At 45.7% G+C, this 25,701-nt stretch overlaps 1 protein-coding gene across 11 annotated transcripts in view; it reads right to left on the bottom strand.

The window, feature by feature from the left end:
• Positions 1 to 25,701, bottom strand: part of mypn (myopalladin) — a 268,796-nt gene that overhangs the window by 78,005 nt on the left and 165,090 nt on the right. For all 11 annotated transcript variants that reach the window (XM_078223667.1, XM_078223665.1, XM_078223673.1 and 8 more), the window contains one exon: positions 15,896 to 16,223. In XM_078223667.1, coding sequence (XP_078079793.1) covers positions 15,896 to 16,223 — 328 coding nt within the window. The remainder of the gene's footprint in view (positions 1 to 15,895; positions 16,224 to 25,701) is intronic.

The raw sequence follows: 25,701 nt of genomic DNA, 5'->3' as shown, positions 1-25,701 counted from the left end.
TGGGACATTAACTGAGTGATCTGCCCACTCTACATCCTTCTAACTCACACACAATGGCCGGAATCTTACAGCCATTCACGCCGGCCGGACTTTCCCATCCCGCTGCAATGAACGGAGAATTGGCTGGGCGCCAAATCATCTGTCCTCGCTCGAGCGGCAGCGGTGTGTGAATGGCCGGTAAAGATCGTGCCCGATGTCTGGGTACAGATCTGAATATTGCAGTCTTAATATTTTCAGAGTTTGCTTTATGAATATGTGTAAATTTCTGCCTTTGGCACAGACATGAATTCCTAAGAGCTAATTAATGCCATTAAAATAGCTCAGATGTGAATGATACAAATACGGGGATCCCAGGATCCACTGGTGCCTGCAGCAATGTTCCTGTGAGTGTTGTAACATGCTGGAGGCACTGGTTTACACAATCACTCTGATCTTTAAATATGTTGCTGCTTGTACTAACAGCAAGTTTCATCTGAACAATGTTTCACATTTTGAGGCTCCTGCTAACGCCCGGGTTTATTAGCTGAAAAAACAAGAGCTTCCATCTCTCTGAGGAGGCTTCAGGCCAATCCGCGTCCCAACAATCTGCTCTGAAAACTCTGCTCACATCTTGACAGCTGTGGCAAATTGCACCACAGCAGCTGGGACAATCCACAACGTTTCAAAACAATCAACATCATTCCAAATCAAACAACCTACAACATTTTCAATTCACTTCATTTCCCAATGTTAATGATCCTTTAAAAAAAAAGGATCAGGGTCCAGATCTAAGCCTGGATCTTCGCCAAAAACAAATCAGTTCTTCCTTGGAGCATGCTGTGTATCAGGCTGAGTTGAAATCTGTCCGTCTGGAGATGTATTATTTGCTAACAGTCAGTCAACAGTCAGGGGTGAAAACATTGGTCGGGATTCTCCGACCTCATCCATGGCTGGGATTCTCCAGTCCCGCTGCTGCGAATGGAGATTTGGCTCAGTGCCAAATTCACCATTCTCACTGGCAGTGATGGTACAACATCGGCGAATTCCAGCCATTATCTCTACTACTGAGGGTGCCACACACAAACATACCAAATGTAGATTTATTTTAGATGTCACTCATTTCAGCCTATTTTCATCATGCACTAACCAAGGGAGTGAGCAGGCTAACCTCTCCTCGGCCATCGCGCCTTCACAGCTCTGCAGATTTTAGAAAGTATAGGAGGGGTTAACTTGCATTCAGTGTCTGCTCAGTATCTCCACTGTTTTAGACTGGGGACTCACCACATAAGCAATCACTATCACCATGGATCACTGAAGGACACATAAACTGTAGCAAAATAACCAAACAGATTCAGCAGAAAACACATTCACTATGTCACATCTGTTGCCTTTATTTGGCCACCTTTCATTGTGTCAGATATTTGGCAAAACTATGTTTGGATCGTTTTGTGAAGCCATGTATGGCTTCACGCAAACCATTCCACCTTACTATGCTATACATGGTGAAATCTGTTAAACAAACTCTCTTGGAGATGGAACAGATCTTTCAAGGCTAACTTTTACTCAGTGAAAGCCCGCTGCCTTCTGAGGCAGAAGGTTGTGAGTTTACTTCCTGCTGTAGGAACACAGTCTTGGCCAACACTTCAGTGCAATTCTGCGGAAAGCCTGGACTGTTAGCAGTGCCATCTTTCAGATGGGACAATTAAATCAATGCTCTCACAGATGGACATTAAAGAGCCCATGACAGGTTTAGAAGAAAAGCAGAAGAGTTCTCACATAAACAGGAGGAGCCCATTCGGCCCCTTAGCCTGCTCCACCTTTCAAAGAAGGGTGGAGGGCAGTTAATACAGAGGGCAAATTGGTAAATTAAATTCAGTACAGGGGCGGCATGGTGTCACAGTGGTTAGCACTGCTGCCTCACAGCGCCATGGTCCCAGGTTCAATTCCGGCCTCAGGTGACTGTGTGGAGTTTGCAAATTCTCCCAGTGTCTGCTGGGTTTCCTCCAGCTGCTCCGGTTTCCTCCCACAGTCCAAATATGTGCGGGTTAGATTGATTAGCCATGATAAATTGCCCTTTAATTTCAGGGGGATTAGGAGGGTAAATATGTGGGGTTACGACAGGACCTAGGTGGGATTGTTGTCGGTGCAGGCTTGATGGGCCAAATGGCCTCCTTCTGCACTGTAGATTCTATGATTCTACAGATAAGTGACATTTGCACTTTCACATTGTCTTGTGACACATTGGGTAGTATCTCTGAGCCAGAGGTTCCAGGTTTAAGTTCCATTCCAGGACTTGATGGCCATAAAATGGTGAAACAGGTTGAGAATCTAGCTGCAAATCCTTCACCTATGATGGGCAGTAAGAGTGGAGGAGATTGCTGGCTAGCTATTTGAAGGATAGAAATTAGAGCCAGTGTCATTTAAATTCATACCTCTGTACTAAACAGACATGTAAAAAGCCATGCATGTTGCCATAGCAACTAAGACTCCTTTTTGGTGGTGGGGGCAGGGGCGGGGTGGTGGGTTGGCTGGACATTTAAGATGAAGCTGGATAAATACACAAGGGAGAAAAGAATAGGAGAATGTGCAGAGACTATCTAGGATGTTGCTTGGTAGAAGGAAATATGGATATGAAGACAGGTTTAATTGGGGATGGTTTTTATTGGAACAGAGGAAGGTAAAGGGTGTTTGAGTGCAGTGAATGAATGAGAAGGGTAGATACAAATGGTGTTTCCCAGTGACTGACAATCTAGAACAATAAGACATAACTGGGATTTTTCACTTCCACCCTCCTCCGGGATCTTCCAGTCCCACTCAATGGATTACTGGCTGGTCCGCCATATCCCCCACAGTGGGTCCCGCCACGGTGGGCCAGAAAATCACAGTCATAGTTTTAAGATTAAACACTAAGAGGTTCAGGACCAAGAGCAAGAAAAATGTTTTTACACAGGGAGTTATGAAGCTGAACAATGAATTATCCCAGCAGCACATTTCATCATTGAAGGAAATGAAGTTAAAAGGATATGTGGACATGGTAAGCACATGGGATTAGGAGACTGGAAAGTGGAACACCAAGATGAACTCAGCGAGGCAGTGACATATGGTATCAGTGTTTAAGACAGAGATAGATAGGTTTTTGATTGGTAAGGTAATGGTTATGGGAAAAAGGAGGGAAAATGGAGTTGAGAAACATATCAGCCATGACCGAATGGTGGAGCAGACTTGATGGGTCGAATGGTTTAATTCGCTCCTATATCTTAAGGTCACTGGACGAGTAATCCAGAGATGCAGGGTTATGCTCTGGGGACCCGGGTTCAAATCACACCACGGCAGATGGTGAAATTTGAATTCAATAAAAATCTGGAATTACAAGTCCAATGATGACCATGCAACCATTGTCTGGTTCACTCATGCCTTTTAGGGAAGAAAATCTGCCATCTAAACCTGGCCTACATGTGACTGCAGACCCACAGCAATGTGGTTGACTCGTAAATGCCCTCAAGGATGGTCAATAAATACTGGCCCAGCCAGCGGTGCCCACATCCCATGAACAAATTTTTAAAAAGCCTGCTTCTGTCTTGTAATTTCAAGATAATTGTCAGATATTTCAAAATGCTGGAAAATTCTCTTATATCTGAAGTAAAATCTAACATATAATAAATGAAAGTGAACTAGGAACGAAGTCATCATTAATCACAGCAACATCACAATTGTGTCTAGCAGGAAGGCAATCAAGTTCAGTACAATAGTCTTGTCTTTGAGCTTTGTACAGACCATTGGAAACATTTTGGTGCACATCAATTTTAGTATCACCGTGAATTGGTGTTCACCATGCTGTAATACTGAAGTTGATGAATCAGTAAACGGTGCGGCATGGTGGTACAGTGGTTAGCACTGCTGCCTCACAGCTCCAGGGACCTGGGTTCGATTCCCGGCTTTGGTTACTGTCAGTGCAGAGTTTGCACGTTCTCCCCGTGTCTGCGTGGGTTTCCTCCGGTCTCCTCCCACAGTCCACAGAGTGCGGGTTAGGTAGATTGGCCATGATAAATTGTCCATTAAAGTCAGGAGGATTAGCAGAGTAAATACATGAGGTTACAGGGATAGGGCCTGGGCTGGATTGTTGTCGGTGCAGGCTCCATGGGCTGAATGTCCTCCTTCTGCACTGTAGGAATTCTATGAATTTCATATTCAGTTGGAGAGTGAGAAATGTTGGTCTAAAGTCAGGGATCTGGGTTCAATTCCGGCCTCAGGTCACTATCAATGTGGAGTTTGCACATTCTCACAGTGTCTGCGTGGGTTTCCTCCGGGTGCTCCGGTTTCCTCCCACAGTCCAAAGATGTGCGGGTTAGGTTGATTGGCCATGCGAAATTGATCTTAGTGTCAGGGGGATTAGCAGGGTAAATATGTGGGGTTACGGGAATAGGGCCTGGGTGGGATTGTGCAGACTTGATGGCCGAATGGCCTCCTTCTGCACTGTAGGGATTCTATGATTCTAAAGATAGAGTTTATTGAAGTTCACTAGACCTACTCATGCAACCTACAGGGGCTGGACTACAGTGTAAACATGTTTTAAGAGGAATGAGAGTAAAGCTGTAACTTTGCCAGCAATGTTGATGATTTGGGAAATTCACTGTACAAGCAGGAGCCTCACCGAATGGGGAAATAATTTGCAGTATCTGTGTTTCAATTCAGCCCACACTCACGCTGTGAGACATTGCCCAGAGCCAGGGCTCTCAAATCTAAGGGAGCAATCATTCAGTGTAAATACATCCTTCAGTAAATCCAAGTTATACGAAAGGACTAGAGTATAGCCTAAACAAAAAAATGAATTAGAAAAATCAAATAAGCATTTGCCCAGAATATAACAAGACAAAGCAGAGGAAAGTGAAACCAACATAAATTTGATTTTTGGCAGTGAGCCAGGGAAGGAAGTCAAACGCAGGGAGACCCATACACACATTAAACCAAGCACCACAAATCACCTCCAGACAAACCAAACTCCTGGAGGAATATGCTTTGCTGAGTTCTGTACAGGAGCTAATTGTTGCTCGGTACATTTTAATACTGTTCAGGTGGGCTGTTGCAGCATTTTTTTAAACTTCACTTCCTGAAGTTTGTTGGGTTAATTTTGTTTTGAAGATTCAGAAGCCACAACTTGAAATTTTAAGAACTTTAAGTAATCAAAATGAATTCTGGGAGCACAATTTCAAAATAAGGGGTCTCCTATTTAAGATGGAGAGAAGGAGGAATTTCTTCTCTGAGATGGATATTAGTGTTTGAATTTATTCTGCAGAAAGCAGTGGAGGCTGGGTCACTGAATATATCAAGGCTGAGTTAGACAGGTCTTTGGGGAAGGTGAGGGGATAGTCAGGAGCAGGGGGTTCAAGCAGTCTGGGGGGATGTGCAGTTCGAGCGGGGTAGGGGGAGGTATTGGGCAGTCCAGGCGGTGGAGTTTGGGGAGGGGGGATGGTCAGGAGTGGGGGGGGGGGGGGCGGGGATGGTCACACAGTCTGGGAGGGATGTGCAGTTCGCGGGGGGGGGGGGGGGGGGGGGGGGGGGAGCGGGGGGGGGGGGGGGTTGGGCAGTCCAGGCGGTGGAGTTTGGTGAGGGGTGGGGGGAGGTACACCTCCAGATACACTGTCCTGGAACTCCGAAGTTATGGACCATTGTTACGATCCCAGCTGGCAAGTTAGGTCCCAGGGTGGAACTATGTCTGATAGATTCTAACTTTTTTTTCTGTAGACATGCGGAGAGCAGCGACTGAACAGAGTCACAGAGTCTACTAATGTACTTTTAACAAACAAAATATATATTGAACAAGAAAAGATTAACTATATTACGCTACTTCTTCACCCACAACTATACTTTTATAGATATATACAGATTCAAATTACAACTTATACTCTAATGTTCACAGAAAGTACACAGTCCAGTAATCCAATAGGTGGTCGGACACACCGCACTCTGAAACCAAGTGACATCCCAAACAGATGTTTTGTATCTCGAACCAACTCCCCCTCCGACATATGTCACACTGTGAACCAACTGGTCTCACTAGAATTCTGTCTTTCACACAAGGGTTTCCAATCTCAAAACTCAGAGTAATCGCTTTGAATCTTTTCCCGAACAATCTTTTCTCTCTGACACCTTCCACAAGGGTCCAACTCCAGGATTTTGATCTCTCCTTCTGATGTTTCCCTGTTCTGGATCGCCACATGCATTCGAGCTTCATCTTTCACACACACACTCAGTTATTCAGCTATACCAATACAACACCACCACTTCACAGGCCCATAGTAAGGATTACAGACCTTTGGCTCCTTATATCTCTGGCTCCTCACAGGCCTAATCTGCTGTAAATCTGCTTCCTGAAGCTTTCTCACTTTAGACTTGGAGCCTTCCTCTGCTCTTCATCCTTAACTTTACTGAGCAGAATCTGTTGCACATTTCCTGTCCTCACCACTTGACTTAAAGGTCTTCATGGAACCTTTCTCCTTTTCTTTTAGGTCCTGCTCCCTGCAGTTCCCTCTCCCAGTAGACTGATAATTTTGCATCTCCCTTGAGGTCCAGACCTCACTTGCCATTCACTGCTACTTTAATTTCAGGGGAACACATCAAAGATTCTTAGACTTATTTTCCTCAGCAACTTGCTGGTATGTCTGTCCACCTAGAAAGGTTTAAATTACTCCCTTCACCTGAGAGCATAATCATCAACTGAGCTAAAAACTACTGTTCTGTTTATCCATAAACCAGGAAGAAAAATATCAGCCCAAGAAAAAATATCATCCCCAATGTTCTTCTCCACTGTGAAATTGAGGATCTGATCAAAAAGAAAAGAGAGGCGTACGTTAGGTCCAGACAACTCAAAACAGATGGAGCTCTGGAGGAATACAGAGAGAGTAGGAAAGAACTCAAATGGGGAGTTAGAAGGGCAAAAAGAGGTCACGAAATGTTCTTGGCAGACAGGATTAAGGAGAACCCTAAGGCATTTTATTCATATGTTAGGAACAAAAGAGTTGTCAGGGAAAAAGTCAGACCTCTCAGGGACAAAGGAGGGGAATTATTCTGAGAACCCAAGGGAATAGGGGAGATCCTAAATGAATACTTTGCATCCGTATTCACAAAGGAGAGGGACTTGTTGACTGGGAGTGTCTCAGAGGGAGGTGTTGACCCGTTAGAGAGAATCTCTATTACAAGGGAGGAAGTGTTAGGTTTTTTAGGTAACATTAAAACTGACAAATCCCCAGGGCCTGATGGCATCTATCCTCGACTGCTCAGGGAGACAAGAGATGTAATTGCTGGGCCTCTGACGGAAATCTTTGTCTCTTCGTTGGACACAGGTGAAGTCCCTGAGGATTAGAGGATAGCGAATGTGGTACCGTTATTTAAGAAGGGTAGCAGGGATAACCCGGGAAATTATAGGCCGGTGAGCTTGACGTCCGTGGTAGGGAAGTTGTTGGAGAGGATTCTTAGAGACAGGATGTATGCGCATTTAGAACGGAACAATCTCATTAGTGACAGACAGCATGGTTTTGCAAGAGGGAGGTCGTGCCTTACAAATTTGGTGGAGTTTTTTGAGGAAATGACAAAAACGGTTGACGAAGGAAGGGCCGTGGATGTTGTCTATATGGATTTCAGTAAGGCATTTGACAAAGTCCCTCATGGCAGGTTGGTTAAGAAGGTTAAGGCGCATGGGATACAAGGAGAGGTGGCTAGATGGGTAGAAAACTGGCTTGGCCACAGGTGACAGAGGGTTGCAGTCAATGGGTCTTTTTCCGGCTGGAGGTCTGTGACCAGTGGTGTTCTGCAGGGCTCTGTACTGGGATCTCTGCTATTTGTGATATATATAAATGATTTGGAAGAAGGTGTAACTGGTGTTATCAGCAAGTTTGCGGATGACACAAAGATGGCTGGACTTGTGGATAGCGATGAACATTGTCGGACAATACAGCAGGATATAGATAGGCTGGAAAATTGGGCGGAGAAATGGCAGATGGAATTTAATCCGGATAAATGCGAAGTGATGCAATTTGGAAGAACTAATGTAGGGGGGAGTTATACAATAAATGGCAGAGCCATCAAGAGTATAGAAACACAGAGGGACCTAGGTGTGCAAGTCCACAAATCCTTGAAGGTGGCAGCACAGGTGGAGAAGGTGGTGAAGAAGGCATATGGTATGCTTGCCTTTATAGGATGGGGTATAGAGTATAAAAGCTGGAGTCTGATGTTGCAGCTGTATAGAACGCTGGTTAGGCCACATTTGGAGTACTGCGTCCAGTTCTGGTCGCCGCACTACCAGAAGGACGTGGAGGCTTTAGAGAGAGTGCAGAGAAGGTTTACCAGGATGTTGCCTGGTATGGAGGGTCTTAGCTATGAGGAGAGATTGGGTAAACTGGGCTTGTTCACCCTGGAAAGACGGAGAATGAGGGGAGACCTAATAGAGGTGTACAAAATTATGAAGGGTATAGATAGGGTGAACAGTGGGAAGCTTTTTCCCAGGTCGGAGGTGACGATCACGAGGGGTCACGGGCTCAAGGTGAGAGGGGCGAGGTATAACTCAGATATCAGAGGACGTTTTTTACACAGAGAGTGGTGGGGGCCTGGAATGCGCTGCCAAGTAGGGTGGTGGAAGCAGACACGCTGGCATCGTTTAAGACTTATCTGGATAGTCACATGAGCAGTCTGGGAATGGAGGGATACAAACGAATGGTCTAGTTGGACCAAGGAGCGGCACAGGCTTGGAGGGCCGAAGGGCCTGTTTCTGTGCTGTACTGTTCTTTGTTCTTTGTGCCTGGGAATGCTCAGTTCTGAAATTGAGGATGCGGATAAAGGGGTATAGATGTACCCATTACTCCAATCTCTGCCTCTTTTACATGGCCCTTTGGGACTTTTGGGACTTCACAAGAACGCAAGAAATAGGAGTAGACTATTTGGCCCATCAAGCCCGCTCCGTCATTCGATATGATCATCGCTGATCTTGGGCATCCACCCACTTTCCTGTCCCTTCCCCATTACCTTTGATTCTCTGAGACCAAAATGTAGCAGCGCAATCGTCCCTGCCGCCCACCATTGACATAACGAGACTCCCACCCAGGTAGGTCAGGAGCCTCATTTAAATACCTGATTAGTGGGCTTTTCCGCCATCCCCCCACATTTGGATTTAGCCCTCACCAGCGTGTCATCATGTCAACGAGGTTTACAACAGGTTTTTCAAAATGGGAAGCAGGTGGGGGGGGATCCGCTGGTGGCGCACAGATAAGTATAGCCCTTGGGGGGGGAAAGGGCCATACCTGGGCAGTACTCAGGCACTGCCTCCTGGCACCATGGCACTGCCCCCTGGCACCATGGCACTGCCCCCTGGCCATTCTGGCACTGCCCACTGTGGCAGCAGCAGTGTTAGGCTGCTGGGGATGATTCCTTTGGGGATCTCCATGGGGGAGGCTCCCCATGTACATTGCGGAGGTTTGCTGTATATGTGTTGGGTGGGCTGGCGTGTCCCAGTGTGCATGTGCGGGGGGTGGGGGGTTCTTGTTTGTTTTTAATCAAAGCCCTTTAAAAAGGGCTACCCGATCTCTGGAAAGCTGACATTGCTGGCTCTTTGAACCTACTCCGCCGGTGTGACAATGTGGGCACGCGTCCAGGATTTGTAAAGTCTGTGTCATCTCATTGCAGTAGATATCATCGATTGAGGAGTCTAAAATCAGTTATGCTGATGTTTGCCAGTAAAACAAATGTCTTTATGATCTGAGTGTTGTGGGAACGTTTGAAGAAAAACTGAAAGAGAATACGCGCCGGGAAGAAGCACTCTAATTGGAATCGCTGTCTATAGTCTTTGCTCACAAGGTTATCATTGAATGTACTCTTCAGCAAGGTTACAAATTAGATCATCAATCCTGTTTGCAAGTTCTGGAGGTCTACAGACAGCTGGCTTACATTAATGAGAACATAGTCTTTTGAAACAGTTGGAATGGTCTGGCATTGACTGAATTATTCCTTCAGCAATAAACAAATAAAAAACAATTGTCACTTTTAATTGTTGTATGAAAGTACATAATTAATCCGGGGTTTTGGCTCAGCAGATGTCAAAGGTTTTAATTCAAATACAGCAACAAGATCCGCAACGTAAACCTATTCATTCTAAACGAAACAGGACAAATCCAAAGGAATAGAAACTGTACAACAACAAAATAGCGTGTCAACTTGCATCACTAATGAAAATGATATTGGCAGATGCAGCTATAAAGGGGTTTCTACTTCAGATAACAAGATGGTTTCTGTTGGTTAATCAATTGGTAACAAGGGAGCTCAGACTCAGCATTATTAACAGAGCAAAGGGCAATTAGACTTTTTTCCACATAACGTTGAGACCCCAAGATGCTTTACCACAGTGGTGGGTGACCTGTAGCCCATCTGGGTTCTGAGTGTGGCCCACAAAACATTTTGTTGACCATTCCTCCCTGCAGGGTTGCCCTATTCCACTAATTCCCACCTGCGTATTTTTTTTCCTACCAGTATGACAGATATGAAATGCATGTAAAGCAAGGGCAAGTGAAGTGAGGTGCGTGCTGATTGCTCACAACACTGACTGTGAGCCGTGTTCTGAGTAAAAGTGTAAATATCTCTTTTGATTTTACCATTTGAAGTTCATAGTTCTATTAATATATAAATGATTAGGCATTTTCTATAACTCGTTATGAAATATTCAGCGTATAGTAAATGTATTTAATTTTATTCATGAGGTTATGGTTAGTGATTTCAATCTTGAGGCCCTCTGAGACGAAGGAGGGCCACTCATGTGGCCCACTCACTAGCCTAGGTTGCCTATCACTGCTTTATCATGAGCCTCAATTGGTAGCAGTCTTGTTGCTGATTCAGAGGTTGTGGATTCATAGGTCCACTCCAGAGAGTGGAGCATTAAAAGCAAAACTGAAGTTCCAGTGCAGTGCCGGGTGTCTGCTGGGATGTCATGAGTGCTGTCTTTCTGATGAGAAGCTAAACTTACGACCTGCCTGCCCTCTTGGGTGAATGTTAGAGTTCTCTCAGCTCTATTCAAAGTAGCGCAGTGGCGTTCTCCCTGGTTTCCTGGCCAATATTTATCCTTTAATTGACAACACTAAACATTTCTATTGGCCGTCACCTCTACAACAGTGAATTTATATCAAAAATAACTTAATTAGATGATAGGCTGGACCTCCATTTCTTAGCTCACCTTGCAACAGCACCTCAAACAGTGTAGCACCCCGTCAATACTGTACTAGAGTTTCAACCAACATTGAGTGGGGCTCTGACTCTGGTGAGAATGCTGCCACTGAAACACAGTGTAGCCCCTCTCTTCATCCTACCATTGCTAGCATAGCTGTTAATCACCCTACCCCCGCTGATTCCTTTCCTGAACCACCCTGCCTTCAACACACTTATAAAAAGCCTCCTGGAAACTCATCTCTTTGACCCAGCTTCTGGCCATCACTTCTAACATCTCCCTTTCTGACATTGATCAACTTCCTTGTGCCTATATGAGAGAGACTTTGGAGGACCTTTATGCTAAAAGAATGCAAGTTGCTACTGCTAAAAAGGGAAAATGGATGGATATATGCAAAGAAAGTGTATAAAACAACATAGGGAAATGATATTAACTGGAACTACAGTTGAGGGTGGCATGATGGCACAGTGGTTAGCACTGCTGCCTCACAGCTGCCAGGGATCCAGGTTCAATTCCAGCCTCGGGTGACTGTGTGGAGTTTGCATGTTCTTCCCGCGTCTCGTGGGTTTTCTCCGGGTGCTCTGGTTTCATCCCACACTCCAAAGATGTGCGGGTTAGGTGGACTGGCCATGCTAAATTGCCCCTTAGTGTCAGGGAGACTAGCGGGGTAAATATTGGGGTTATGGGCATAGGACCTGGGTGGGATTGTTGTTGGTGCAGGCCTGATGGGCCGAATGGCCTCCTTCTGCACTGTAGGAATTCTATGATTCTATGAACTAGCGCCAGTTCAGACACTGGGCTGAATGATGCTTTTTCGTGCAAATATTTCGGTGACATAATGCGCCCCAGGTGGGTTTGGAGGTGAGCGGATGTGCTGTGTGATTGGGGAGAAGATTGCAAGTGGAGATCCATCACCTTCCCTTCTCCCCTCTGATTAAAATGAGCAGGGCAGTAAGGCCCTGCAGGCTGTCTTCCGCCCGAAGACCACTTCAGAGCCTTATCCTGTGGCTGCTGGCATTCAACCAGCTGCGGGTAGAGGCTCACCATCTGGGAAGTCCACCCATCGAACCCCATTATCACTCTTCTCCCCACAACTATCATTGCACCAACACTCACTTCTATCTAGGGATCTACTTGCTGCTCCCTTCTGCAGTGCCCACTAACACTGGCAGCAGCCAGCACTCACGATGGCAGTGCAGAGCTGCCAGCCTCTGATTGACCAACAGATCTCGGGGGTCAGATTTCCACCCTACTGGGGGCTTAATCAGAGGGAGACCTGGGCTGCCCAGGTAAGCGCCTGAGTGAAATTAAATTGCATTAGGCCCCCAGGAGAAAAGTGATGTGGGACTCCATGTCAAGATAAGGCCCCCTTCACCCACATTCATTCCTGGCCAATATAACTGCCATTTCACAGGACTGGATACTCTTAATCTCTGTTCTTGGAAATTAGAGGAAATAGATGTCAAAACATGTCAAAGAATTCCTCAAATCCCTGAGGCCTCCAGACCAAGAAAAGACAGTTAAACCATTTAGAAATGGTTCTGCATATTTTGAATGGGATATTTTGGTACAAAATGGTCTACAGATATTATTGTTTCCTCTCACAGTCCTGATTTTTTAAATTCATTATCTGTCCTACAGAATTTTATAAAGAAATTGTGTTACACAAAAAATGGAGCCTTATATCAAGCAAAGCAGTTGAGCTGTCCTATCTGTTATGAAGAATCACTCCCATGGTAGGTATAAACACAGATATACATGTGCAACCTTATAATCCAGTTTAACCATTTAAAACAACTGGTCCAGTTTCCTTCATGATACTTCAATCAACCTGTGAAGATTTAATCAATATTTCAAAGAATATTTTCCTATGCTTCAACTAGGTTAGAAGAATAAAGTTTAAAAAGTGCTAATTATCTAACACATAATTGAATTTTATCCCTTTGTGGGGAACCAGGCTAGATGTGAGTGCGGATTGCTAGATCAGGGTTAGAGAGAAACTTGAGTTTATATCATGCCCTTCATATTTCAGGGTAATCCGAAGAATCTTGCAGCTCATGAATACTTTTAGAAGTGTAGTCACTGTTATAATCCAGGAATTGGGGCAATAAAGTTGTAGCTTGGTTCAGTTTGAACCAGTCACTAAGGAAGGGAATGCAGTCAGTAGCTGGTGGACAGAGTTTGGTGGGGGCTGATGAGAATGATTACATTCGGGGGTCTGGTGGAGGGTTAGGTGGTGCTCTCAGTTGTTAACAGTCTGCATCAGCAGTTCCAATATATCAACAGAGGAGTGAGGAGCAGCCTGTTTAACCCACTGGAAACAGTGACGTCAAGAAAGCCAGACAGGGTCAAAGATAAATCCACAGGATCAATTCAGGCAAGGCCTGGGGAACAGCTGTCAGGAGGTAAGGTCCACACAAAATTGGGAGCAGCAACAAGTGCTCAGTAAGCTGGCACAACATAATGCAGTAAAGGGTGAAGGCTGAGCTTTGAAGGAGAAGTGAAGCAGAGCAAAGTCAGCATGGTGTCAAGATGCTTGTTCGCCAGGTTAAGGAAAATGCAACTTGTTTATTTACAGGTTAAAACTATACAGAGGCTTGCACCCTCGTGGCTGCAGCCAGCTCCCAAGATGACTCTGAAGTGCAGAAGCCCACGCTTACTAGGGTGATTCCCCCACCCTGCTCACTGATTAGTTCCCTGGGTCATGTGACCCTTACTTTACAGATTGAACCTTAAAGGGACAATCACCGCTCATGAGAAGCAAAAGTATAACACCAAAGCAGAAACTATTCAGCAACTTGGGGGGAGGGAGTGGCGGGGGAAATCGGGAACCAGCAGTTCTTGCCACTGGCAGAGCCATCTCTGTCCTCAATCTTGCCTAAGGCCTGTCTTCTTTGTCAAAGACTGTGAAGGTCTCTCCTCATAAGACATGTCGGTTTAGGTGAGGATGGATGCTAAGGCTGCCTCACTTGTCTTGTGATCCTTTTTCTCCTTTAAAACAAAAAAACAAGCAGCCATGCACAACAAGATACCCATGTTCAAAACTGTTGTTGCGACAACTTAATTTGTAACTGAAAAGCCACGGATGAAATATAAGGGTCTGCAATCCAATCCAAAAAATGGAAAAACTTAGACCATAACAGAAAGCAGCTGCAAATGTCAAATGAACAATGCACTACAGCAAAACAATGTTTGACTGTGAATAGTGACATTCCCAAAGACTGCAATAGTCAAAATGGCTGCAGACCATTGAAATAAATCAACACTTAACCATTCAGGCTCATCTGGATGTGGACCATGAAGAAGGCACTATATTTAAAGTCCTTCTAAAGGAGAATGCATGAGAAGAGCAATCACACTTGGCAATGGAAAGTCAGCCTGGCTGCTGGATGACGGCCTGTGAATTGGATAAGGAACAAATCCTGAGGAATGCTCACCCAACTTTGCAACTTTGCCAACTCACTCAAAATCAGCTGGCAAAATCATGCCAAACCCCATAATTAGTCTTCAAACTCCACAGCAATGGCAACTTTCAGATCCTTTGTTGCTTCAAATGCAAAGTGAAACTGAATTGCAAAGGGAATACTCTTCAGTACTGTGGAGGTTTATTCAGAACCCGGCACTACTGGGAGCTGAACTTTACAGGACAGGACAGAGAGCGAGATTACAATACTACTCTGATTCATGCTGCCATCCAGCTATTCAAACTGGATCTATCAATACTAATCTCATTACCTGGCCCTCTCCTTTTTATATGGCCCTCCAAAGAGGAATCTGTTATCAAGTTTTGGTTAAATGTAGCCCTCTTACAAAGGAGGTACTTTTTTCCTTGGGGAGGTGGGACATTGCGGACGTACTATCCCCTACTAAGAGTAGACAGCCAGTTTTCCAGCCTCTGGGAGAATCCAGATGAGATGTGCACACTATCTGACTTGTCTCTCACTGCCACATACTTCAACAGAGACAGTAGCAGAGACCACTGGTGGTTGCTATTCTGCTGGAAGTTCTGGATTCATTTAGTCCGGGTCCCAGGGTCCAAATTCTGGAACCGAGCCTGACTATAAAGTGGAATTCACTGTTAGCAGTCTTGGAAGGTCTATATATTTTTGTTTTAAAACAGGCAATTAGCCATTAGGTTGAAAACTCAGGATGCTAATAGATATTGGAGAAAGGAGAGGAGTCAGATTGGATGGGGTGAATGCTCTATTTCTGTGCTTTCCTTCTATGGCCCGAATCTTTCAGAAACCCTCGGAACTCCTCCTGCTGAGACCACAAGCGTTCCTGAGCCCAGGCGGACACTGGGATGTCAGGAAGGATTTTACAGGTGGCAGCCAATTAGGAAGAGCCGGGGCCTGGACTGCCATTCAGGGGAAAGGTGGCCCCAGCGTTCAAAGCTGCCTGTCCAATCAGAGGGTTGAATTTTATTAGTGGAACAAAACATTACTTCCTCCAAGACCTCTTCAGATTGCAGCATGAATCTATCATGGGGTTTATCATTTTAAAATGTGCATCTCAATCTTTGTACATTGTCCAGTGCCACAAGTCTGTTTTGATGGCAGAAGAATATTAAACATTCAAAACTGAAGCAACCAATAGAACTGCCAGCAACAACTATCCAAATGCTAGCATCATGGTACGAATACATCAATCAGGAAACGTTCTGCTCTCAAACTCTCAATGCTTCAGATGACCATAAATAGCATATTAAATACTCACAGTTTTGGTTTGGCAGATACTGGTGGTGGCTCCTTAGTGGGTGAGATTAGCCCTGATGCCCAAGTATTTTGTCCATTCGTTGCGCCATGTTCCCTCCCAAATGAAGGCTCACTTCCAGTGTCATCTTCAGGCAATTTGAAATGCACTCGCAGCCTAGCTTTCGGTTTGTGATCGTGATGGTTCACAAGAACGCCCTCCAGTTTGGGTTTTAAGTGGGTAGTGGGACGCAGCAATGTTTTGTTTGGCTGGACTGGCACTCGAGCCTCAGTGGCCTCGACTGTTACAGAGCTTGAAGCATTCATACTAACAGCATTACTGTCTTCGGTTCCTGCAAAGAGGGTTATCAAACAGGGTGAGAGTTGCACTCGTTTACCACAAAATAAATGTTAATGCAGCGGTTTCTCTACAGTCCAGAGCCAGATTTAAGAAATGTCACTCCTAGCCATGAGCCTCATCCACAGGAACACATTGCAGGGGATTATGGACAGGTTCCAAGAAGTTCCCATTCTCGAGTAAGCCACCATGAATGGGATTTTATAAAACCTGCCCTCAGGTATCGAATTTTTAAACAATTTAGGGAAGGTTACATTTTAAAAAAGTGTTAGCAATAGAACATTGCAGCCACTGTTTCCAGCACATCTTGTGAGGCAAGAAGACCATGAATATTCCCCAGTCCTCAAGCAAACTTTCAACCTCCCTTCTGACAATCGTGGCTCCTCCCTCACTGACATGATCAACAACCCTGCCACACATCCATCCAGCCTCAGTCTTGGAGCCCATTGAAGCCCCTGGGTAATCGGGGCATGACCAGGCACTGCCCACCTGGCACCCTGGCAGTGCCAAAGGGGTGGGGTCTGAGTGGGGTGGAGCCTGAGTGAGGGCTATGGGGGGTGGTTGGGGTGGCCTGTGACAGGGGAGCCTATGATGGGGGGGTCATTCAGGTGGTAATCTGCCTTCTTGTTTTTGCTTCCAAAGTGAATAACCTCACGTTTATCCAAATTATACTGCATCTGCCATTGATTTGCCCACTCACCTAACCTGTCCAGATCATTCTGAAATGATCACACTTCACTCTCCCACCCAACTTGGTATCATCTGCAAACTTTGAGATGTTACATTTTGTTCCCTCATCCAAATCATTAATATATATTGTGAATAGCTGATGAGGAAGACACAAGAGACAGATTTGCACTTGACCCTGCATTCCTTAAATAACTGACAGGCTCCAGGAAGAGAAAGCTAAGTGAGGTCATCTGACATATCTCCCACAGCCCTTCATTCCATCATCTCACAGGATAGTTGAACCATCACAGAGAAAAAGAGAAAAGGCTGGAAAATCTCAGCAGGTCTGTCAGCATCTGTGGAGAGGGAATAGGGTTAACACCTGACAAAGGGTCATCCTGACTTGAAACTTTGGCTCCATCCTCACTCCACAGATGCTGTCAGACCAGCAGAGATTTTCCAGCATTTCCTGTTTTTGTTTCAGATTCCAGCATCCACAGTAATTCGCTTTCACATCACTGAGAGTACGATTTCTTCATTCACATTTGTGCATTCTGAACTCATGACTCGTTTGGACAAGATCTTAGCTTTGGTCAGTGGTGATCAGCTAATGCGCTCACTCTGTCAACTTAAAGTCCACTGAGGAACACCAGTGATGTGAGACAAGGCTTGACGTTTCCAACACTATTCAATGATGCTAACACTGCTGCGAATGAGATGCGATTGGCCTCATGATCTCATCCTGACACTGAAGAGTCCCAGATGTTGCTCGAGCATCGTTGCGGATGAGGAGCCTCAACCTTTGTTGTCCCTTGAGGAATAAGGGTGGCCTGAGTGCAGCAACCGGGGTGTCCAGCTGAGGGTAATCCTCCCTGTGGGTAGGCCCCGGCCAGACTCCGACAGGATATGGGACATCTGGAGGAGGTCACAACTTTCCTATCGTACAGTCCTTATAAAGAGTTAAACACATCTCCCTGACAACACACAAGGATAAGGCTGACATCATCTGACTGTTCATCTTACAATGAAACATGGTCACATGAGTGGCAAACCTCGAGATGAGAGGATTCAAAGTACAAAATCAAACCTCTGTCAGTTAACCAGAACGTTCACATACCCATCCTAGGAAGGTCAGTAAGTGCAATTTGCACTGATAGCACACCCATGAACCAGAGGCGATGTCAAAATGTTTTAACTTTCCTAACCCCACCACCAGGATGCAGCCCTAACATCTGCAGTAGCAGGGTGGAGGCAGCCTGCTGACTGCTACACCCTGATGCCTGTGGTGACCTTGGCATATGTCCTTTGGTGTCCTGAGGCCTGGAAAGTCCTGGCCTGATAGAGGGGCGGAAGCACCCTCTATGGCTTGCGCTGCTGGGATTGTTGTGGACACAGGCAGAGGGGACTCTGAGCAGCTGCACATCCTTGGAGTGTCCTGAGTGCCCGGGGTGTCTGGCTGACGCTCATCTTCCCTGTGGGTACCAGAGGGCCTCGGCCTGACTGCTGCAGCAGATGGGGAACCTGGGGAAGGGGAGTTCAAGTTACTTGTCCCCGAGTGGCTTACAGTGTCAGTGTGCATGGCCAAGTGCAAATCCGTCAAGACTTACTGGACCAAGGTCTCCATGTTGGTCTTCAACCTTCCCACGGTGACTTTGAAGCACTCACATGTCAGAGCCACGACATCAGACAGAATGTGGACAGACTCTTCCATTGTTCACTCTAGTCTGCTGAGTGCCTCCCAAATCTCTGCCCAATGTTCCACTGCCTGCCGTTACATCTCCACCAGTGAGCTGACAGCTGCTTCCAGAGGTTCGCCATCTGACTGGGCCTGAGTGGGTGGCTGAACTCCAATGGCCCTCCCAAGGGCCAGAGACTGGACTGTCCCTATTTCGGATTGCTGCAGGGACGTGTCAGTGAGGTGTTCTTCAGAAAGAGACCCCGAGTCTAATCTATGTCCCACCAAAGTGTCTGTGCTGGTGGAGGGTGTGTGTGAGCACTGTGACAGATCTTTGTGAGTCCCATCGTGCTGGGAAGTGCTTTGGGGATTGGGCTGCTGCTCAGCTGCCTGGCTGGCCACTGTCTGCTGGTGCCTGTACTATAGAAAGAAGAGTTTTAGTGGATGAGCTTCAGTATCAGAGTACATTTGATTCACTGTGACTATCAGGATCTGATTAAATATTGGGGCTGAGATCCGCACTCAGTTATTCATAGAATCATAGAAACCCTACAGTGCAGAAGGAGGCCATTTGGCCCATCGAGTCTGCATCGACCACAATCCCACCCAGGTCCTACCCCCTTATCCCTACATATTTACCCGCTAATCCCTCTAACCTACACATCTCAGGACACTAAGGGGCAACTTTAGCATGGCCAATCAACCTAACTCGCACATATTAGGAGAGACCAATCTCCTCTTCCCCACAGCAATGATCCCTGTCATCCCAACAAGCTCAGTTATAACCTCCTCAAGTTCAGTGATGGCAAGGATCTCTGCTGTCCCTCCCCATGTCTGGGTTCACCCTCTCGCTGTGTACCAGCCTGGTGTGTATGAAGATAAAAGAAAGGCATGTTGATCAGAGGGGATGGGGCAGAGGTTGGGTGAGGTGCGTGTCCCCCGTGTGTGGTGAGCCCTCCTTAGAAGGGACAGAGGATGGAGTGTGAGCAACAAGACGGATGGGATGGTGATAATGTGAAAATTTCTGAGAGAGAATGAGTGTTGATAGGTGCTGGAGATCTGTATAAAGAGTAGCTTTTTCAGTACACGATGCCATGCTGAGAGTTTGGAGGGGGCTGAGAGAGGACTTGCCCTGGTGGAGTAGAAGAGTAAGAAGTCTCACAACATCAGGTTAAAGTCCAACAGGTTTATTTGGTAGCACAAGCCACAAGCTTTCGGAGCACTGCCCCTTCATCAGGTGAGTGGGAGTTGTGTTCACAAACAGGGCATATAAAGACACAAACTCAATTTACAAAATAATGGTTGGAATGCAAATCTTTACAGGTAATCAAGTCTTAAAGGTACAGACAATGTGAGTGGAGAGAGGGTTAAGCACAGGTTAAAGAGATGTGTATTGTCTCCAGCCAGGACAGTTAGTGAGATTTTGTAAGCCCAGGCAAGTCGTGGGGGTTACAGATAGTGTGACATGAACCCAAGATCCCGGTTGAGGCCATCCTCATGTGTGCGGAACTTGGCTATCAGTCTCTGCTCAGCGATTCTGCGTTGTCGTGTGTCATCTCCAAGGCAGCCTTCATGACACACGACTGTCCTGGCTGGAGACAATACACATCTCTTTAACCTGTGCTTAACCCTCTCTCCACTCACATTGTCTGTACCTTTAAGACTTGATTACCTGTAAAGACTCGCATTCCAACCATTAGCTTGTAAATTGAGTTTGTGTCTATATATGCTCTGTTTGTGAACACAACTCCCACTGACCTGATGAAGGGCAGCGCTCCGAAAGCTTGTGGCTTGTGCTACCAAATAAACCTGTTGGACTTTAACCTGGTTTTATGAGACTTCTTACTGTGCTTACCTCAGTCCAACGCCGGCATCTCCACATCAGGAGTAGAAGAGGTCATTCATCGCTTCCTGTACTGGACAGAGCTTCCGGCGTGGCTGTCAGCCAGGCTGACCTCCTGGGTAATGGCCTCCGAGGCCAGATAGGTGACTTTGGGGTATTTCTTAGAGCCATGCCGTGGGTACAGGACATGCCTCTGCACCCGGACTGCACAGATCAAGGTGTCGAGGGGCTGGTGGCTGACTTTAAGTTCTGTCTTCTTCTGCAGGGAGGTAGCTTTTTACTTCTGGCTTCCAGGCATCCTGAACAGTCTCCTCAGGACAGGTGAGCTGGAGAGAGTGATATGAGCGTGTTGTACCGGCGTTTAAATATGGCACTAGGACCTTTGAACACGCTAGCTGGTGGGGAGCAGACAAAACAGCTCCCTACCCACTAGGTGGTTCTGAGAGATATTCGCTTGTAAATTATTAATGTGAGTCCAAGTGTGGATTCAGGTGCGAGTTCTTACCATTCCAGCCAGCAGGAACAGCGCTGCTAGAGAAGATAATGGAGAATTCCACCCAATCCCTCTCTTTATGAGGCCCAAGCTCTCATAATGCTTAGCTAACCACTCTCTCAATGTGTCCTGTCATCCTCAAAGATCTGTGCAGATGGCAACCCGGGTCTCGCTGTCCCTAAAGACTCTTTAGTAATGTGCCAATAAGTCTACAGTATCTCTCCCTATTAATTCCATCAAAATGCATCACCTCACACTTCCTGGTTTTAAATTCTATCTGTCACATGTCTGCCCATTGCGCTAGTCTAGCTATCTCCTGTTGCAGTCGATTGGCATCATCCTCAACGTTTGCCGCCGCTCCAAGTTAGGAATCAGAACATTTTGAAATATTGCTCTGTATTTCAAAATACAAGTTATTTCTAGATATCAAAGAAAGTGGTAGACGGAGCTGTGCCCTTGGGGAACTCCACTGTCTACATATCCTCCAGATTGAAAAATAATCATTTACTACAACTCGCTGCTGCCTGTCTTTTAGCCATTATTTTATCCAAGCTGACACTGACCCTCCTATTGCATGGGGTTCAATTTTGTTAACTAGCATTTTATGTTGTACTTTGTCAGTCACCTTTTTAAAAATCCATTTAGACAACTTCTTCATCAACCTTCTTTATTATGGCATCAAAAAATTCAATTGGATTAGTTAAGGATGATCTTCCTTTTACAAATCCACGCTGGGTGCTTATTAATTAATTTCTTTGCTATATTTTCTCCTTGATTATTGTTTCTAAAACTTTACCCACCACTGATGCTAAACTAACCAGCCTGTAGTTACCAGAAACATTCTTATGTCCTTTCTTGAATATGGGGCATCACCTTTGCTACTCAGCAATCCTCAGGCACCTCCCCCGTATCCAGGGAGACTGGACAATTATGAGAAGCCCTTCCGCTATCTCCATCCCTTCCCTTTGCATCCTGGGATACAAACCTAAGAGCAATAGGGGTTGGAGACGTAATAGTGAGAGATGCAGACAGGCAGTTCTACAGCAGGATACTCAAATAAGAAATTAGGAGAGTGAAGAGGGGGCATGAAAATACACTGGCGGGCAAAATAAAGGAAAATCCCAAGGTGCTTATGAGTATATTAAGGACAAGAAGGTAACCAGGGAAAGGATAGGCTCCATTAGGGACCAAAGTGGTAATCTGTCTGTGGAGCTGAAAGACGTAGGTGAGATATTAAATGAGTATTTTGCATCTGTGTTCACTGTGGAGAAGAACGAGGTAGGTAGGGGGAGATCATGTCGAACAAATCAGTTGTTGGCAAAATTCTAGAATCCATCGTTAAGGATGAGATTTCTAAATTCTTGGAAGTGCAGGGTCGGATTAAGACAAGTCAGCATGGATTTAGTAAGGGGAGGTCGTGCCTGACAAACCTGTTAGAGTTCTTTGAAGAGATAACAAATAGGTTAGACCAAGGAGAGCCAATGGATGTTATCTATCTTGACTTCCAAAAGGCCTTTGACAAGGTGCCTCACGGGAGACTGCTGAGTAAAATAAGGGCCCATGGTATTCGAGGCAAGGTACTAACATGGATTGACGATTGGCTGTCAGACAGAAGGCAGAGAGTTGGGATAAAAGGTTCTTTCTCAGAATGGCAACCGGTGACAAGTGGTGTCCCGCAGGGTTCAGTGTTGGGGCCACAGCTGTTCTCTTTATATATTAACGATCTAGATGACGGGACTGGGAGCATTCTGGCCAAGTTTGCCGATGATACAAAGATAGGTGGAGGGGCAGGTAGTATTGAGGAGGTGGGGAGGCTGCAGAAAGATTTAGACAGTTTAGGAGAGTGGTCCAAGAAGTGGCTGATGAAATTCAACGTGGGCAAGTGCGAGGTTGTACACTTTGGAAAAAAGAATAGAGGCATGGACTATTTTCTAAACGGTGACAAAATTCATAATGCTAAAGTGCAAAGGGACTTGGGAGTCCTAGTCCAGGATTCTCTAAAGGTAAACTTGCAGGTTGAGTCCGTAATTAAGAAAGCAAATGTAATGTTGTCATTTATCTCAAGAGGCTTGGAATACAAAAGCAGGGATGTACTTCTGAGGCTTTATAAAGCACTGGTTAGGCCCCATTTGGAGTACTGTGAGCAATTTTGGGCCCCACACCTCAGGAAGGACATACTGGCACTGGAGCGGGTCCAGCGGAGATTCACACGGATGATCCCAGGAATGGTAGGCCTGACATACGATGAACGTCTGAGGATCGTGGGATTATATTCATTGGAGTTTAGGAGGTTGAGGGGAGATCTGATAGAAACTTACAAGATAATGAACGGCTTAGATAGGATGGACGTAGGGAAGTTGTTTCCATTAACAGGGGAGACTAGGACGCGGGGGCACAGCCTTAGAATAAAAGGGAGTCACTTTAGAACAGAGATGAGGAGAAATTTCTTCAGCCAGAGAGTGGTGGGTCTGTGGAATTCATTGCCACAGAGGGCTGTGGAGGCCGAGACGTTGAGCGTCTTCAAGACAGAAATTGATAAATTCTTGATTTCTCGAGGAATTAAGGGCTATGGGGAGAGAGCGGGTAAATGGAGTTGAAATCAACCATGATTGAATGGTGGAGTGGACTCGATGGGCCGAATGGCCTTACTTCCGCTCCTATGTCTTATGGTCTTATGGTCTTAGGAAGGGGGACATGTTATAATTGAACAGATTAGTATTGAGAGGGAGGAGGTTTTAGCGGGCTTAAAAATGGATAAATCCCCAGGCTCAGACTGGATGTATCCCAGGTTACTGTGTGAGGCAAGAGTGGAGATTACAGGGGCTCCGAAGCTAATTTTCAAATCCTCTCTGGCCACAGGTGAGGGATCAGAGGCCGGGAGGAGAGCTAGTGTGAGTAGGGGAAAAACAGGTAAATACAGGCCAGTGAGTCTAACATCACTGGTTGGGAAATTATTGTAAAAAATTCTGAGGTACAGAATTAACCACCACTTGGAAAGGCAAAGATTAATCAAGGATAGTCAGCATGGTTTTGTCAGGGGGAGATCATGTCGAACAAATCTGATTGAATTTTGAGGAGGTGACTGGGTGTGTAGATGCAGGCAGTGCAGTTGATGTAACCTACATGGAATTTAGTAAGGCTTTTTACAAGGTCCCACATGGGAGACTGATCCTGAAGGTAAGAGTCCATGGGATCCAGGGCAACTTGGCAAATTGGATCCAGAAGTGGCTTTGTGACAGGAGGCAGAGGGTGTTGGTTGAAGATTGTTTTCATGACTGGAAGCCTGTGTCCAGTGGTGTACCACAGGGTTCAGTGCTGGGTCCCTTGATGGTTGTAGTGTATATTAATGATCTGATGTGAATATGGGTGGCATGATCAGTAAGTTCACAGATGACACGAAAATTGGTGGTGTGATAAATAGTGAGGAGGAAAGTGTTAGGTTGCAGGATGATATAGACGGATTTGGTCAGATGGGCAGAACAGTGGAAAATAGAATTTAACCCTGAAAAATGTGAGGTGATGCATTTTGGGAGGGTTAACAAGGCAAGGGAATGAACGATAGGACGCTAGGAAGTACAGAGGATCAGAGGGACCTTGGGGTGCATGTTCAAAATTCCTGAAGGTAACAGGAAAGGTAGATAAGGTGGTTAAGAAGGCATATGGGATACTTCCCTTTATTAGCCGAGACGTAGAATATAAGAGCAGCGAGGTTATGACGGAGCTGTATAAAACACTCGTTAGGCCACAGCTAGAGTAATGCAGTTCTGGTCACCACAGTACAAGAAGGATGTGATTGCACTGGAAAGGCTGCAGAGGAGATTCACCAGGATGTTGCCTGGGCTGGAGAGTTTCAGCTATGAAGAGAGGCAGGTTAGACTGGATTGTTTGCCTTGGAGAAGAGAAGGTTGAGGGGGGACCTGGTTGAGGTGTGCAAAATTATGAGGGATATAGATAGAGTAGATTGGATGGAACTTTTCCTTAGTAGAGGGGTTAATAACCAGGCAGCATAGGTTTAAGATATGGGGCAGGAGACTTAGATGGGATTTAGGAAAAACTCTTTCACCCAGATGGTGGTGGAAATCTGGAATTCACTGCCTGAAAGGATGGTCGAGGCAGGAACCCTCACAACATTTAAGGAGCATTTAGATGAGCACTTGAAACACCACAGCATACAAGGCTATGGACCAAGTTCTAGAAAATGGGAATAGAATAGATAGGTGCTGCATGGCCAGCATGGATACGATGGGCCAAAGGGCCTCTTGTTATGCTGTAAAACTGAATCTAAGCCACCTGGACCAGGCAATTTATCCTTGAAGCATCACCAGCCTATTCAGTACATCCTTCCTATCAATTCTTACCTCTCTCAGCATCTTTACCACTTTTGATTCCATCGATATTTTGTCAGCATTGTCTTCCTTAGTAAACTTGATACCAAGTATTCATTAAGTATCCTAGTCTTTCCCTGCTCCCCTAAGCACACATCACCCTCTTTGTCCCAAATAGGCTACACCCTGCCTTTTATTACCCACTTACTATTTATGTTTGGCTGAAAGATTTTTGAGTTCCCTTTCGTGTTAGCTGCCAACCTATTCTCATATTCTTACTTTGCCAGTCTTATTTCCTCTTCACTTCCCCTCTGAATTTGGACTGGCACTCCATTGCAGAGTTCATTTGCACCATCATATGATTGATCTCCCATCTTTCAAAGAGACCCAGATTTCATTTCTCTGCCTTTTGCCCTTGTTGGAATCTACCTAGTCCATACCTGAAAACATCTCCTGTTAAAGATTATT

This window comes from Mustelus asterias, chromosome 11 (genome assembly GCF_964213995.1).
Source record: "Mustelus asterias chromosome 11, sMusAst1.hap1.1, whole genome shotgun sequence".
In the NCBI taxonomy this organism is placed as follows: domain Eukaryota; kingdom Metazoa; phylum Chordata; class Chondrichthyes; order Carcharhiniformes; family Triakidae; genus Mustelus; species Mustelus asterias.
This window is presented reverse-complemented; position numbering and strand designations above follow the sequence as displayed.